Below are 15,340 nucleotides of genomic sequence, written 5' to 3'. Positions count from 1 at the left end.
ACCAGGTCTTTTAGACTAATAATCCTGCAGTGCATGCTGGATTTTGGTGTGTTTTAGAGCATAGGTGAGTCATGTAAATCGTTAATTGCTTAAAAGTCTACACACATTGTTTCCGAGAACCAAATTGGCTGCAAGAACTAAAAGAAGTTGATGAATAGACATATTATCATCACTGTGGTGTATTGTACCTTTTCGCATTTAAGATGAACGTTTTGCCTTTACCTCCGAGCATCTGGGGGTATTAGTCGAGACAATTAGTCATTTTTGTTAAGATTTTTGTTACAAATCAGATTGCGTATTATTCAAAAGCATGCGCATTACCGGTAGGTGGCAGGCGAACCCAGACAAACATCAACAATAGAAGAGGGCGGATTTAATTTGCCTTTATCCCCTGGTTTACCATTAGGAGGATGATTCTGCGTCTCTTGGGGCTCTGTTTCTTTCGTTACGGCAACCTGACTCATGAACACCACCAACGCCCAGAAAGCCGACTATAGGAAATGAGCAGAGCCTTGCGAATATCCGCCTTTTGAGATTACTGAGGAAAGATTACCGAGGAAAGCTCAGCACTGCAATAGCGCAGTCTTCCTAGCTCCACACGGTTCCAGAGTACAGAGGTTGTAATATTGTTGCTCAATTCTCCCTATCTTTCCGGGATTTGGCGTCGTTCTCTTTCTTGCGCCAGTCTGCTGATTTTACTTCACCCATTATTCTCCCGTCTAACGTTCAGACTATTTCCTCTGTGCAGTAAGCCTCTACTGGAAAATGGCAACGCAAATCGATAAAGATGCTTGCAGGGAAGCCTACAACCTCGTAAGAGACGATAACACAGACATAAATTGGTGAGTTTCAGTGTTTATTTGGCTGTCGCGTAAATTGTAGTGGAGTGTTTAGTATCATTCCACTAATTACGCGGTGTTTTATCATGTTAATTGTGTCGATGGCAATTTAGCGCTGGGGGGACGCATCTGATGGCTGTTGCCTGCTCATTCATTCATTGCTCGTCGCTCGCTGGGTCTTGAATGAAGGCTCGTCATTTTCTGTTGAATGTCGTGGCGTATCAGGCAATTTGGACAATTTAGCACACTGAGTCAAATCTAAGGTATTTGTTATTTTGGTGGATTTGTGGACGAGTTGTAGCCTATTCGTGAGATGTTCTCTGTGCTGCGGCTCTGTCCTTTGCCAATACTGTCGGCCGCAGGGTCGAACTCCGGACCTGCCTAATTGCTCGTTCAAGCGAAATGTGACACGCAGGCAGCAGTTCTGTATTTATTGACTATTCATTTGTTTGTGTCAGTATTTACAAATCATGCTCTTGTACTTTTTTTAAAGGGCTTCCTTTAAGTACGAAGGTTCCATGATTGTACCTGGAGGTCAGGGGACCGATTACGAAGAATTCAAGCAGCAGTGTACAGGTAAGACTGTTGGCTCTAATAATACGTGACATCTGAAATTTACTAATTATTTTTTTGACCTTCCTGTTGAGAAAGTTGCACGTAGTCCACGATTTATTTTGTCTGGCCCTTGTAGGTTTAGCCTAAGTGTTCAAATTGATTATGAGAATAGACTCTACCAACGAGAATGATAGAAACGTAACTTCGCTGGCATGACATAAATTGTAATGTTATCTATTGGGATACAGTAAGAAAGAACAAAGCGATTAGACTTGAATTCGAGCATTTATTTTTTTGTGAAGTTCCGGATGTGTGGCGTGCTGTAGGGTGATAAACCGCTAACAACATTTTCTGCCACTTGACTAGTAATCTGTCGGATATTATTGCAACCGCAGCATTTGTCAGGACCGTGTGCAGTGCGAATGATCTGCTTCTTGAATTATTGCCCGGAACTGTTTAAACTAGAGGAAATATGATCAGGCTATTGCACACGAATCATGAGAAAAGTATTTTGAAGGCAGCGTGTAAGTTTATATCAGTGGTAGTCATACAGGTCTACATGATTGTTATCTTTATTTTTGGCTACTGTTCGAATGGACAGCCTTTTACCAGTCCATTTTTTTTGAAGCCCTTGATTTGAGTCTGGCGCCATGTTTTACCTTTACCTCACTCTCGATAGTTACAGCTGCGTGGCTGTAATCTGTCCCAGGTTTCCAGAAGTTTTTGGGGAGGGGTGTGGTAGGAGGAAAGGAAACTCACATTCCACATAAGACATTTATTATGATACACATTCAGTCTTAAGTCTTGCTCTTGGATGCGGTTTAGCCAAGGGTTGTAGTTTGTTTCTGCACATGTTCTACATTATTGTCACAAAAGAACACCATCAGAAGCCTAACCGCGGAAATATGCTGAGTTCGCTCGGTCAGCCGAGATGAGGTCAGCACAACAGGGCTCTCTACTGTGGCCATCCCTTTTAAACAGAAAGTGGTGACGAGGCTTGGTTCTGAATGCTCCTAGTAGATCAGGGTTCTGTAACCCTGATCCCAGAGAGCCATTGGCTCTGCATGTTTTTGTTACTCAACACTTACCCAGGATCAGGGCTTGTAGATCCTTGTTGTAGAATCTGACCTGATCTGGTCATACCCGTTTTAATGTTACCAGAAGGAAGTTGGATCAGTGCCCAGCTTATGTCACCACATAAGGGCACCCGTTGTCCCTCTGCATAATAGAGGAGGGAGCAGAAGCCCCAGTAATGTCCTTATGCAGGCAGCATGCTTTAACTTTAAACTGCTTTATGCCGTAGAAATGGGGATATTTCTGACTGTCAGAACTACTCGGGCCTTGAAGCACCATTTTCACATTCTTCTCCACAAAGCAGCAGACTGCAGAGCTGCTTTCTGTTTTGAGGCGCAGGCTGAGAATCCACATCTTCAGACAGTCTCTGACCTCCTGGAGATTTAACCACTCCTGGTCACAGAGTGGTTTCTGCAATTGCAGTTACTGTCACAGCACATTCTTTCTTTTTTAAAGCCTCCCTTATTATTAATGCCAAGACCATCATGTGCTTTTTGTTCTGCTCTCAGAACCTTATTTATTTAATTTGGGTTGTGGCTGAGCCTAATCAGCTTTGCACCAAATATCTACGGTGTTACCACAAGTTCTGCTCCCTTTTTATTTGCATTTTCTTCCCCAGTATGCCGTTGGTGTGATAGTCTTAGGTGCCGCTTTGGGTAGTCTGCCTGCCAAAACAAATAGATGTAAATATAATGTAAGTCAGTACATGGAGTCACCTTTGTTCGAAAGCCAAAGGATTAAAAGTCAGGGCTGCCCTCACAGTGGATGCACAGTAACATGTCCAGTGTTAATTCAACACTTAATACATAACGTTTGGTTCGACATTCCAGAGTAGAATTAACACTGTTAGAGTTGAATTAACTTTGGACCTTTTACTGTGTAGTTTTTTTTTCATGACACTGGAGTGGCAGTTTCAGCTGGAAATGAACAGCAGACTGAGGCTGATTGTGACGTGGAGGAGGAGACAGAGTAGAAAAGGGGCAGTTGTGTGAGATGGGCTTTTTTCCTGTTTGAGTTGTTCAACAGGTGGTACATCTAAAGTAAATTGCACAGGCAATTTTAGGGGCTGACAGGGGCAAGTAAAACTAGTCCAGTATATTCAGATAGGATTAAAAATGTTGAAAGACGCTTGTTATAAATAATGGAATTCCATTCCACGATGGACTTTAGAACGGATATCAGATCATGGGGTCCAGTGTGTTATATTTTCAGTGACTGCATTCAAGTGATTCTTGTTCATGAAGAAATTAAGCATGCATCCCCCCCCCCCCCCCCAAGAGTGTTATGGTATTAGTGTTTGCATGGTTTAATTCACTGATAGATCTTATTGTTTGATAAATTCTCTGGGTTTGAAGGGGAGCTGGTTTACCTAAGGACAGACTTTACTTTACAACAGGCCATTCAAAGTCTTGGAGGGCTGCACTGACTGCAGGTTTTATGTGATTTCTTTTAAATCAGTTGCTAATTTAAGTCTTGGAAAATAAGGAGTGTGGACTCATCAGCCAATCCATGACTTAAATGAAGCACGTAAGTGTTGAAAACACACTGAAAAAAGCAGGGACTGCTGGACCTTCCAGGACTTGAGTTTAAGATCTCTGCCTTGAGAGAGACGTTTATATCAGACTGATGACTACGGTCATGCTCCGGAGGGAATGGGAGGGTATATGTGGGTGGACTAAGTGGACGGTCTGGTAGGACTTCTTTCAGTGTAGTCTTTGTGTGTGCATGTGTAAAATGTGCACTCTTCTCTGGTAGTGTGTGTGTTTGTCTGTCTCTGTCTGGAGTGTGTACTGCTTGTGTATGCATCTCAGATGGAGTACAGTATGTGTGTTTCTTATGCATCTGTGCATCGCCAATAAAGTGTGTGTATGTGTGTCAAAGAGTGTGTGAGAGGGAGGCAGAAAGAGAGTGCCATTCTGCAGGCTGACACTAATTTCAGCTCTTTTGAATAGGAGCATTGACCTGAATACCTCCCTCTTTACCCTTTTCCTCCCTCTGCCCCTCTATTTTTCCCCCTTTTGGGATCACAGCCAACAGCATGGCACTTTCAACAGCTCCCACTGCCTACCTCAGCTTCACAGAAACTTTCGCTAGCCCCATATTAAGAATTTACGCCCTGCCCGGGCGTAAATTCTGCCCTCAAAATTTGACTGACAAGTCATGCGAAGGGATTATGAAATCAGACTTGTTTCTTGTTGACTTGGTGGGTTGTCCATCACACAGACAGGAATTAGCTTTGGAGAGCTCTGAAACAGAAACCTGCTTTTCCGTGGAACTCGTTCATTCCTAAAGCAGTGAGGTAAAATTAGGGTTAGGGATGACCGGTGACTGACAGCTTTCATGTGCTCCCTCACCAGATGACGGGCGTCTGTTTGGGTTCGTACGCATCACGACGGGCGATGCCATGAGCAAGCGGGCCAAGTTCACCCTCATCACCTGGATCGGAGAGAACGTGAGCGGCTTGCAGCGTGCCAAGATCAGCACCGACAAGACGCTGGTGAAGGACATTGTACAGGCAAGTTATACGTGCGCACGGCTGCACAAACACAGTCACGCGCGAACACGCAACCACTCACATGCACACATTCTCACTCACAAACATGCAGTCACATACACAGTCTCTCACTCTTTCTGACTCTGAATAGCTGTGTCACAGGAATTATCTCAGACACTTCAGGCACAATAGAGCTCTGTTTGGTGCTCTCATTCCCCACTACTCCTCCCTCTCTTTCTATTTCTCTTTTAACTTTTTTATTCTCTCTGTTTTCATTTGATTCTCCAACTGGTAGACTGCTAGACTGAAGACGCTCTGACACACTCTCTCCCTCTTTCTAAAACATGCTCACGTACACATGCATAGAAACACAAACATGGTCTCCCACATACACACTTTTTCTCTGTCTCTCACACAAACACTCTCACATACACACACATACACGCACACACACGCAGAGTTTTATTTTCATCTATGCTCTGTGTTTTCTTACAGAACTTTGCGAAGGAGTTCATGATCAGCGATGCGCGTGAGCTGGAGGAGGACTACATCCGTGAAGAGCTGAAGAAGGCGGGCGGGGCCAACTATGATGCCCAGACAGAGTAGAAGAGGGGGAGGGGCATCTACCTGGGGAAAGGCAGGGCTGACAGCAGGGTGGGGGGGGGCTGACCACATCCAGGCCCGATTTTAATTTTGTCATGGAAAATTATGATAATGACCATTTTTTTGGTGCCCGAAAACAATAACAAGATGAACATTATCTCAATATTGACAAATGAGACAGAACTGTCCTAAAAAAAAATGTCTGCTAACGAAAATGTATTTTGTAAGGATTTACATTACTGATTGTACTTATTTAACTGGGGACATAAGGCATCAATAATAGCCCTCCGCTTTGAGTAGTCAATTGCTCTGTGTTGAGCTTTGCACCAAGAAAGGCTCATCATTATGGATTACAAATGTTATGAAATAACAATTATGCCATAATTACATCACATGGCCTTGTTATCAGTATCATAATTTTTATTGACAAAATTAATACTAGCCTGGACTAGGGAGAGGGGGTTGGGGGCACAAATTACCTCTGTCACACATACAACTAACAACCCTGGCTTTCTAGCCTGTCGGAAATATATTGCACACTTTGTCCTGGATCTGGGTGTGTGTTTCTGCACTATGACCATAACGGGATTATGGATGGGATTCAGTTTGTGTTCTTATGAATGGACACTGTCTGCCTTGTCCTAATTCTTACTTTTATTTTTTTTGTGGTTGTAGTGCACAAACCAGACCCATGATTTTGTGTAGCCATTACCTGTCAGTTTTCATACTCTGGAGCTGGTAGTGCCACACCCCTCAGCTCCCCTTTGTTTACAAATGATGGATGAGTGAGGTTTCATGAAACCAAAAATGGGCGGAGCTACAATATGCTTTTGGGTGGTTTAAAGTAGGGATTGACAGCTCCTTATAGTTGCATCCATTATTGGATTCATGAAACTTCACTCACCCATCATTGGTGTTTACTGCCTTAATCTCCCACAGAAAGGTTGGAGTTGCCATGGGAGGTCCATGTGCAGAAGCTGCACTGTGATTGGCTGTGGCTGTCTTCCATACAGTTGTCTGCATTCAGACGGTTTCCATGGTGTCGACAGCCAACAAAGCATTTTTCCTTCTTGTTTACATGGGTGTGGGGGGGGGGGGTGTGGCCTTTGCCGTGTCAATCAGCACAATCCAGGGCCAGCATTAGCTGTCTCTAGTGTAGCCTTTTGTCTTTATTTTGGAAGAGAACCCAAAAGGAATGTATGTACGTCCCTGGTTTACAATGTTTTGGAAAAAAAAAGGTCATGGGAAGCGACCATTCATTTCACGTAAATCATTTCAGAATAAACTTAAGAAAAAAAAACAGTCTGGCACTTTTGTGTATTTATTTGCATGTGTGCTTAGATGAAAATATCTTACAAGATGCTTCCTTTGCGGTGACTGAGACTTTGAGAACACAGTAAAGAAAATACTGTCCATAAATGCCCAGTGTGGATGTCTTGATGCCAGAAATACACATTTTTGTCTAAACAAAAACAGACAAAACCATAAGCAGCGTGCCCAGCAGCACAATTACAGTATCTGTGTGTGTGTTTGTCAGGTATGAAAGACTTCTGCTGCCGATCACACTGGCTCACCAATTAAAAAAATTCACAACCCACCCGTTAAGCAATTTTAACTTCAGTTGGCTGCTTGGCTTGTCAATCATGTGACTAGTCTGAAACTGCTTGCCAATGACCTTATAATTGGTGCTGAAGAGCTCTGAAACACGGAAATCCTCTTCAGCCCTTTTCGCATCTTTTTAAAGATTGTGTGGTATCCCTGGTGGAATGGACCAGCCCGCTTTCGAACACACAATGCATGAGGCCTAAAAGGGGGTCCATGTTGTTATGGTCACCACTGCTTTTAAACTAACAGCCAATTTACAGATCCCTGGCCTACTGAATTTGGTACAAAAACAATAACAAAACCCACCCCTTGAAACACAAACACTCTGTCCTCATAAATATTCCTTACCCGGGTAACTTCAAAAAACACAAAACCAAAGAATGAGGAAAGTACGCATTCAGAGCTTTTAAGTTGTTTAGCTCATTTAGTGAACAGGCTAAGACTGAAGTTTCATCTTCCTCAAAAAGAGTTAAACATTATCCTCATTCCTCTCTTCTTACCATGTTTATTTCACACATGTGAACTCGGCTACCTAACGTATGCCATATATATATATATATCTACACCCTGCTTTCATCAGCAAGCTCCCTCACAGAGATGAAAGAAAGAGGAAAGGAAAGAGTGCCAGACGGGAGAAACAGATTGCGATGTGAATAGGACTTATAAGTCAGGTTGGACAGAATGTGAACAATCTGTCAAGTGCAAATTTGGGAGGGGAAAGGCAGGTGACATACAGGGGTCTTCTCAGGTCGTCTTCTCATATGCCTGAAGATTTGGGCAGAGATTTGAAAGTTCGCTGAGAGTGCTAGATAACACAGTTCACGATGAGGAAGTTGCACTCTCTGTTTTTTGCACAGATGAAAAATAAAGAAGTGATACCAATTGTGCAGACTACTGAAAATAAACTCTCTCTGAATCTATCTATACTGCTCAGCTCAGTTTGAGCTTTCTGCCCTCCCTTCTGTCTATCTCTCTTTTCTCTTCCTGCTCCTGCTCACACTTGTCTTTAGTGATGAATTTGCAGAAGGGCCCTCTATGTAGAGCCACAAGTCCAGTAAGCTAATTATACGCTTGTTGTTTGCATGTTCTACTGTATGTGAATAATGTTTTAAAGGAATTTCAGAAAGAAATTGCTTTTTATTATATTGTGCAAGTGAGAATAAATCCCCAGCAGAAAGGTACATTCTTGTCAGTTTGTTTTGTGTGGAAATGGCACAAAGAATAGATAGTTTTATTAATGATGTTATTTGATCATGACAATTTGTCATTATGTTCTCATTCTGTCCAGCAAATAACACAGATGACTCTGTGGCCATGGCCCATGGTGTATGTGAGTGTGTGTGTGTGTGTGTGTGTGTGAAATTTTCATGCACAGCAATTTCCCTGACTTTTTCTTCCTGTCTGCCACAGTCAGCATAAATAACAATTCTTTCTTACCCTTTACTCTTCCTCTCTCTCTCACGCACACCCGCAAAAACTACAACTTAAATCATATAGCAGTGAAGGAGGTGGTAGGCATATGAGACCAGAATGATACATAATGTCAGGAACAGGCCATTCATACCTTTCCAGCCTGTCATTAACCCCTAAATACGTTTATGTTATGTTGTGTACGTGGTATGTGTGTGTGTGTGTGTGTGTGTGTTAGAGAGAGAGAGAGAGAAAGAGAGAGAGAGAGATAGATAGATAGATAGATAGATAATGAGAATGAGACACAAGGAGTACAAATGGAATGACATGTCAGTCCTAGCCTATAAAACAGAAACAGGAAGTGCCCTGAGCTGGTAGCTTAGGCACTGACAGGAAGTGGTAGAGGAAGTGGTCCTTGCTGTTCTGTAGCCAGGGGTGTTTCTGAATGTCTGTGTAACAGATGTATGATCTTTGCCATGCAGATTATTGGTTGCGAGGTTGCAGCTGCTGAGGGCGTGTGTCTGAGTAGTCTTTAGTTTTTCTGTGGTAGACACAGTGGGAGAAGCACAATACGCATCTTCAAAGCAAGGTGTGCCCAATGGTTTGTAAATAAAGGACGTGATTATACTACACATTTCTGCGAGGCGTATAATTACATGACATGTGTGTTTTCTCTGGATCTGTAATTATACAAGTGTGACTAAGTTGTGTGCATGCATGAGCCAGTGTCTGTTTTCACTTCCTCATGAACACCGAATGAAGAAAACATCACTTCCTGTACAGCAAGATAGTTTGAGTCTTTTGCCTTATAGGGCAGTGTGGATGGAAAGGGAAGCTCATGCCCCAGCATGCAGGCAGACAAACCCACAGAGACACGTAGATTCCCATCAGCTCAGCAATGCTGTCTCAAGGGAGTCTTTCACAATTCACCTTGAAATGAGAGAGAGAGAGAGATTGAGAGAGAGAGAGAGAGAGAGAGAGAGAGAGAGAGAGAGTACATTTTCATTTGTGAAGAAGGACAATATGTAATGTAATGAGGAAAGTGAGGTGCATGGTGAAGGTGGCACTGAACATCATTAGAGAGATTATTACCAAAAAAAGGCATATTTCCCTTCTGCACCACATGACAGGTGAGAGGTCATCAAAGCTAGTCTGCAGAAAAGCTGTGAGTTGTGGGCCCATATTCATCAAGAATCTCACATCATGAGTGCTAATCTAGGATCAGGTTTCCTCTGTCCACATGCTAACATTATCTGTCGTGAGTAAAAAGGCCAACTGATCCAAGATCCCCTCTGGGATGCCCCCTGGTCTCTGACCCGATGGCAGTCAGACCAGTTTTACCTTTATCCCTTACTGCAGTGTAGGACTCTGACAGGGCAACAATAAAGAGCAAGCTTGAGGAAGGTCATCATTGAGTCTCTGTGCTCCACCCTCAAGACAACAAAATCTGTTATTTTCAGCATCATTGTTGTTCATGATGCTAGGTTTGCCCCCTTAACTCTCTCTCAAAACTAGTAACATAGTTCACAATTGTAGTGGGGCTATGCCTCATAGTAAAGGACCTGGGCTTGTAGCTCAGAAATAGCAGGTTTAAATTCCAACTGGGGCACTGCCTTAGTTCCGTTACACGAGGTACTTGGTAGCCTGAATTGTTTCAGTAAAATATATTGATTCAATGTTAAAATGTGAGTTCGGGATTGTTACATTTAAATTCAGTCAACCCAGGAAGTGAATTGAAATTCAATTTATTACTTGAAAAATAACTATTATGTTATATGAGCATTTTTTTAATTGGCGCAACATCATTTAAATTAATTTTCTGAGTTGACTGAGTTAATTGAAACTTGAATTGACTAATGATTGACTGATAATTAATTAAGAGCATCTACACCTATGTAGAAAATTTCATTTCATCCACAACCGAAGGTACACTGAAGAAGGCTTACGGCAAAACGTTTAAGTGCTTAAATGAATAAATTAATTAATCAATAAATTCGCACATAATAAACGAATCTGTCAGGCCAGAAGAGCATAGTGTGTTTCTGTATCTCTTGATCTGGGACTCGCTATTTTTATTTATGTTATTTTTGAATAAGACAATGGACGTTCAAACAACAGGAGAGAAAGCAGAAATACCGTCACACCTCTCTCTCAAATGACAGAAGTAGTCAGTTCTTACTGCGCTCCCACTCATATCACACCCAGATCACGCACACGGTTTATCTCATGCCCTTAAAAGGCTCTTTTTTACGCCTGCTGTTGCAGGGAATGCCCGCAAGGGGTATTTTTTGTCGTATCTTAAAGTGTCGTTTCGCGCCATCTCCTGGCAAGTTAAGAGACTAAGCAAATTAGCATAGGGCGCACCAATTATTGAATGTTTCTTAACTCCGCTTCGGAGATGTGCTTTGCTGATAAACGAATTTAGATTTGGACTAAACAGGGTTGGGAAACATCGTCACCTTTCTGTCAGTGTATTCACTTTTCCCGACCAATTAGGCTAATGTACGTTGGTTTAAACAGAAAATCGTCCACTCATAGATTGGACCATTGATCCTGGGGACACGAGTGTATGCTGGTTTTCGTTCCAACTACAACTGCAATCTCAAAATTTTAACAGGATGTTAATTTTTCATAATTGTGAATAATAAATAGCTATGCATGTCGTATGTATGTAAATTAACATTTTGCTAAAATTCTGGGCTTGCAATCATGATTGGAACGAAAACACCAGCATACACAGGGGTCGCCAGGATTTGAACATCGCTAGACTAGACTATAATAAAACATAGGGACTCAAGAACAGCAGCCATTGTCACGGCCATTTATGAGCTCATCAAGAAATTTACCCGGGCTAAAATGATAAATTACGAAAACTGGGCTACGTAAACAAGGAACCAGATAAGCACGCAGTTCCTCTTGCCCAAGCCAGTGAATTCCGTTCATTTTCTGCAAAATTACAGCCCATTTCGTTCCTGTCCACGTGTTTCGATTTAAAACAAGTCTTCGAAAAGACGTTGCAGTGGCTTCCAAGCGAAATGAAATTAATATAGTAACAATGACGATAATAGACACTTGAAATTTCCGTAGACGCACAAAGTTGACAGAAGGTGACTTTCTCCTCTTTGTTTCCATCTTACCCCAATGCAAATATTGTCATCACGCACGCTCTCGCTCTCTCATGCAGTCTTCCATGTCTGGTTGTTGTAGCCGGTTCTTCCAGTGATCACCAGGAGGCGGTAGAACCACATTCATATTTTCCAGGAAGTAACATAAATTCTGTGATCAGCCAAGTGTGATTACGTCTTACATGCACAAAAGAACATCACTAAAACGTTTTCCCAGGGTTGGATCAGATCTTTGCATAATGTGACCAGAAGTGGAATCTCATGACCAAGTCAAGATTGTGCTTTCACTGAGAACATGTCCCAGCAGGAGTTTTTTATTGCTTATACAGAAACACACGCGCACACACACAAACACACACAGCTGGAGCAATTTTACGTCATGCACTGTTAATAGCATTATTTCACAGTAAGGCTGTCACTGAGAAAATGTTATTCTTCAGTGAGTACGGCCAGGCTGACCACAAAGGATATGGCAGGGTGATGTGTAATCAGTCCCTCCTCTGACTGGGGCTCGCCATTGCTTTGCACAAGAGTGAATGAGACAAAAGCAAGTGTTTTATCCTCAACTGTAAACTTTCCATTAATCCAGCAGAACTGGCGATAGCCTGCCTGCTCCAGCGCAGCTTTCAAGTACATTACAGGCATTTGGCTGTACTATCGATAAAGTATATTTTACCCTAATAGAGCACTTTCCTGTTGAATGGATATAAGTATCTCAACAAAACATGTTTTCCAAAAATGCCAAGTGACTCATGCATTCAAAGCACTGTCTATAAGTCATTAATTAAAACTTGCAACATTTAGGCTTGCCCTTAAAAATATTGATATAAAAATGAGGCCAAGTTACAACAAAAAGTATTGGCTAGTTCGCACAAATTAGACAAGCCCTATTTGAAAGTAATGTGACCCAATGTTTCCTAAATTATTTAATGTAACTTGGACCTGTGTTTTTTCATCCTACCATCTGAAGGGAATGTGGTCATTCAAAGTTTATGTCACGTGAAAGTATGAAATTCCCATAATTTATGGCGAAAATAACATTGCATGAACAGTACAGATACAGTGCTTTGTATGTGTGAGTAACTTCACATTTTTGTACGTTGAAAACATGTTTTTGTTAAGAAATCTTTTTTTGTACCGTGTTTATTATGAGTAACAGATAATAATACTAATGCATATAAATGTCTGAACCATAAGATAATCAAATCTAGAGAGACATGTATACACAAACATGCATGCAAACATACATACATTATAGCTCAACAAAACACATAGGAGTGGATTCACTAATTTTTCCTTTACCATGAATCACGGGATTGTCATATTTTTTAATGGATTATGGTAAGTGTTTTTAATGGGTTATTGTATACATGATAGACCTACTAATTGTTTGTAGGTTCATAGGTGATCCATAGGCCTAGCCCACATTAATATTTCAAGGTAGCTACAATAGGCTAATTAAAAAGTAGTGAACAGTAGAAACGCCACAGTGGTCAATTTGACCGTTGTCACTTCAAGAAAATCAATAAATCATGAAATTCATATGGCTCTGCCTTTGTGACTCTACCTAAACAAATGCATTGAACATTCTGATATAATTTAAAAATATGTATTACTTAAGGAAATAGTCATAAACACTTACTTAAGTGGCTATAAATTGTCAAATTGACCATAATCTAGGCTATCTTGGCTGTAGACTTTTTTTGATCGCTGTATGTAATGTTGTCTCTAAAGGACTCCAATAGTACCCAGCTGCAGGCCCACAGAAAATGCCTGTGGCTCGGTGAAGCCAGCAATAGTTGTCTGAGTTTTTATGGCCTACCTTTTAGCCATGTAGATGTTTAAGTCATGAATAAGGCTGGGCGGCAAAACCCAGTAGCACTATTACACCGGTTCCTATACGACCAGTAGGCTTACCTACCACACTGAATCGCAACGCAGATTTTGGAGTGTCATTTTGGTGCCATCTTCATCGCTAACATTACACTTGCTCTGTGGACTCAGCCAGTGACATTGGATGCCATTAGCAAGGTAGCTAACTTTAAACTCAATCAAAATGCCAAATGTGATATTGCCTAAAGTGTTGCACTATTTTGCTGAAAAGGATTCAAACAATGTAATGTCACTTTGCAATTAAAAAGACGTTCTTTAATGTCATCCTTTGCTCATTAATTTAAAGGTAGACTACCAGTTCAGGCACCATGCCATTTCAAATGTAATTGTTTTAAAATGTATCAAAATCGAAAGGATGCCTATCCCTAGTCATGAAACAATATTACGTGGGGTTTGCATATGAAATGATAGAGAACACATTTCAGAAATATGAATGAGTTTCCCACAAATATTATTTTTACAGTTGTAAAAGCAATAGTTTAACTTTTTTTTGGCAATTATTAGATAGCAAGCAAGCCAGCTTCCACACAAAACAAAGTTTTAATAACACACTCTATTGGCTGAAATAGCATTACATGTGCACTTCCTTATATGTCCATTTTGCCTGCGTATCCAAGCAAATGTATCCTGCAATTGATTACTTTGATCAGATGTTGTTGTTTTTTTCAGAATTAGCTCAATGTCCAATGGGGAGAATTATTGACTGTACTGGACTGGAGCATTTGTGATGATGAAACTGACAGGAAAAAGACAGAAAAAAGAACAGAGAAAGAAAAAAGACAGAAAGAAAAAACACAAAATAACCCAAGTTTTGGGCATTTTAGCCTCAACTGTCAAGCTCGCTTTTACGGAGCTCACATGCTAGGTAGCTCAGCCTCAAGTGTCAAGCTCTCTTTTACGAAGCTGACAAGCAAGGTAGCTTAGCATCAAGTGTCAGGCTGGCCTTTACAGAGCTGACACACTAGGTAGCTTAGCGTCAAGTGTCAAGCTGGCATTTACGGAGCTGACACACTAGGTACATTAGCTTAGCTTAGTGTAATAGTGACATTACATACACATACATTTACTTTGTGTGTTGACAAGTTTTATGGTGCCTCACCTTATCTTCTCTGTTTCTCTTTCCATGGGGCTCCTGCCCCTTACCTCGCCCTGAGTCCACGGGATGCTCCAGCCCTGTCCCTCGCTCCATTGTCATGGACTGCTTCAGCCCTGTTCCTCCCCTGCCTATGCCTTGACGCAGCCTGGAGCTCCAGATCCATCACCTGGCTCGTCTAAACGGCACTATACGGAACTATAAGATTTGGCCTTCCATTTTTCCTGTTAGTTATCACTGTAACCTGCTTAACCCATTTTATTTGCTGAAACAGATCCCTTGTAGCATTTCTGCTACATTCCATTCTACTGCTACTTTACACCAGGATGGCCAGTAGAGGATGGGCTCCCCCTCTATAGCCAAGTTCCTCTCAAGACTTTTTCCCATTGTGGAGTTTTTTCTTGCCACCATTTGAGGGTTTTCTCTCCATTGGGAATTTTTTTTAAAAATGTAAATTTTAATTTTTACCTCATGTACTATCATGTACTTGGGGTTCAGGCCTGGTGTTTGCTCTATTTGCTCTATTTCTTGCCTTGCTACTCTGTAAAGTGTCTTTATGACAGTGCTCAGTAAAAAGCGCTTTACAAATAAAATTGAATTGAAATTAATTGACTTAAAAAATATGTATTCCTCTCTGAACAAGCTGTAA

General features: G+C 41.4%; 1 protein-coding gene across 2 annotated transcripts; it reads left to right on the top strand.

Moving 5' to 3' along the window:
* The first annotated feature begins 375 nt into the window (after window positions 1-375).
* Window positions 376-6,867, top strand: LOC118228089 (coactosin-like protein). 2 transcript variants are annotated; one of them, XM_035419347.1, is made up of 5 exons: window positions 376-617; window positions 749-842; window positions 1,333-1,415; window positions 4,826-4,983; window positions 5,458-6,867. In XM_035419347.1, exons 2-5 carry the CDS (start codon window positions 766-768, stop codon window positions 5,566-5,568), a joined length of 429 nt encoding a protein of 142 aa, XP_035275238.1. In that variant the 5' UTR covers window positions 376-617; window positions 749-765; the 3' UTR covers window positions 5,569-6,867. The 2 variants fall into 2 exon arrangements, with proteins under 2 accessions (XP_035275238.1, XP_035275237.1); XM_035419346.1 differs by having other exon boundaries at window positions 377-842.
* Window positions 6,868-15,340: the final 8,473 nt, after the last annotated feature.

Source organism: Anguilla anguilla, chromosome 5 (assembly GCF_013347855.1).
Source record: "Anguilla anguilla isolate fAngAng1 chromosome 5, fAngAng1.pri, whole genome shotgun sequence".
In the NCBI taxonomy this organism is placed as follows: Eukaryota; Metazoa; Chordata; class Actinopteri; order Anguilliformes; family Anguillidae; genus Anguilla; species Anguilla anguilla.
The sequence above is the reverse complement of the archived record's forward strand: the minus strand, read 5'-3'. Positions and strand labels throughout refer to the sequence as shown.

Bases quoted from the DNA above. Each gene is read 5' to 3' on its own strand.
- LOC118228089 (XM_035419347.1), top strand. From the start codon at position 766: ATGGCAACGCAAATCGATAAAGATGCTTGCAGGGAAGCCTACAACCTC. The intron at 1,416-4,825 runs GTAAGACTGTTG...CTCCCTCACCAG, and splicing joins ATTCAAGCAGCAGTGTACAG to ATGACGGGCGTCTGTTTGGG. The intron at 4,984-5,457 runs GCAAGTTATACG...GTTTTCTTACAG, and splicing joins TGGTGAAGGACATTGTACAG to AACTTTGCGAAGGAGTTCAT.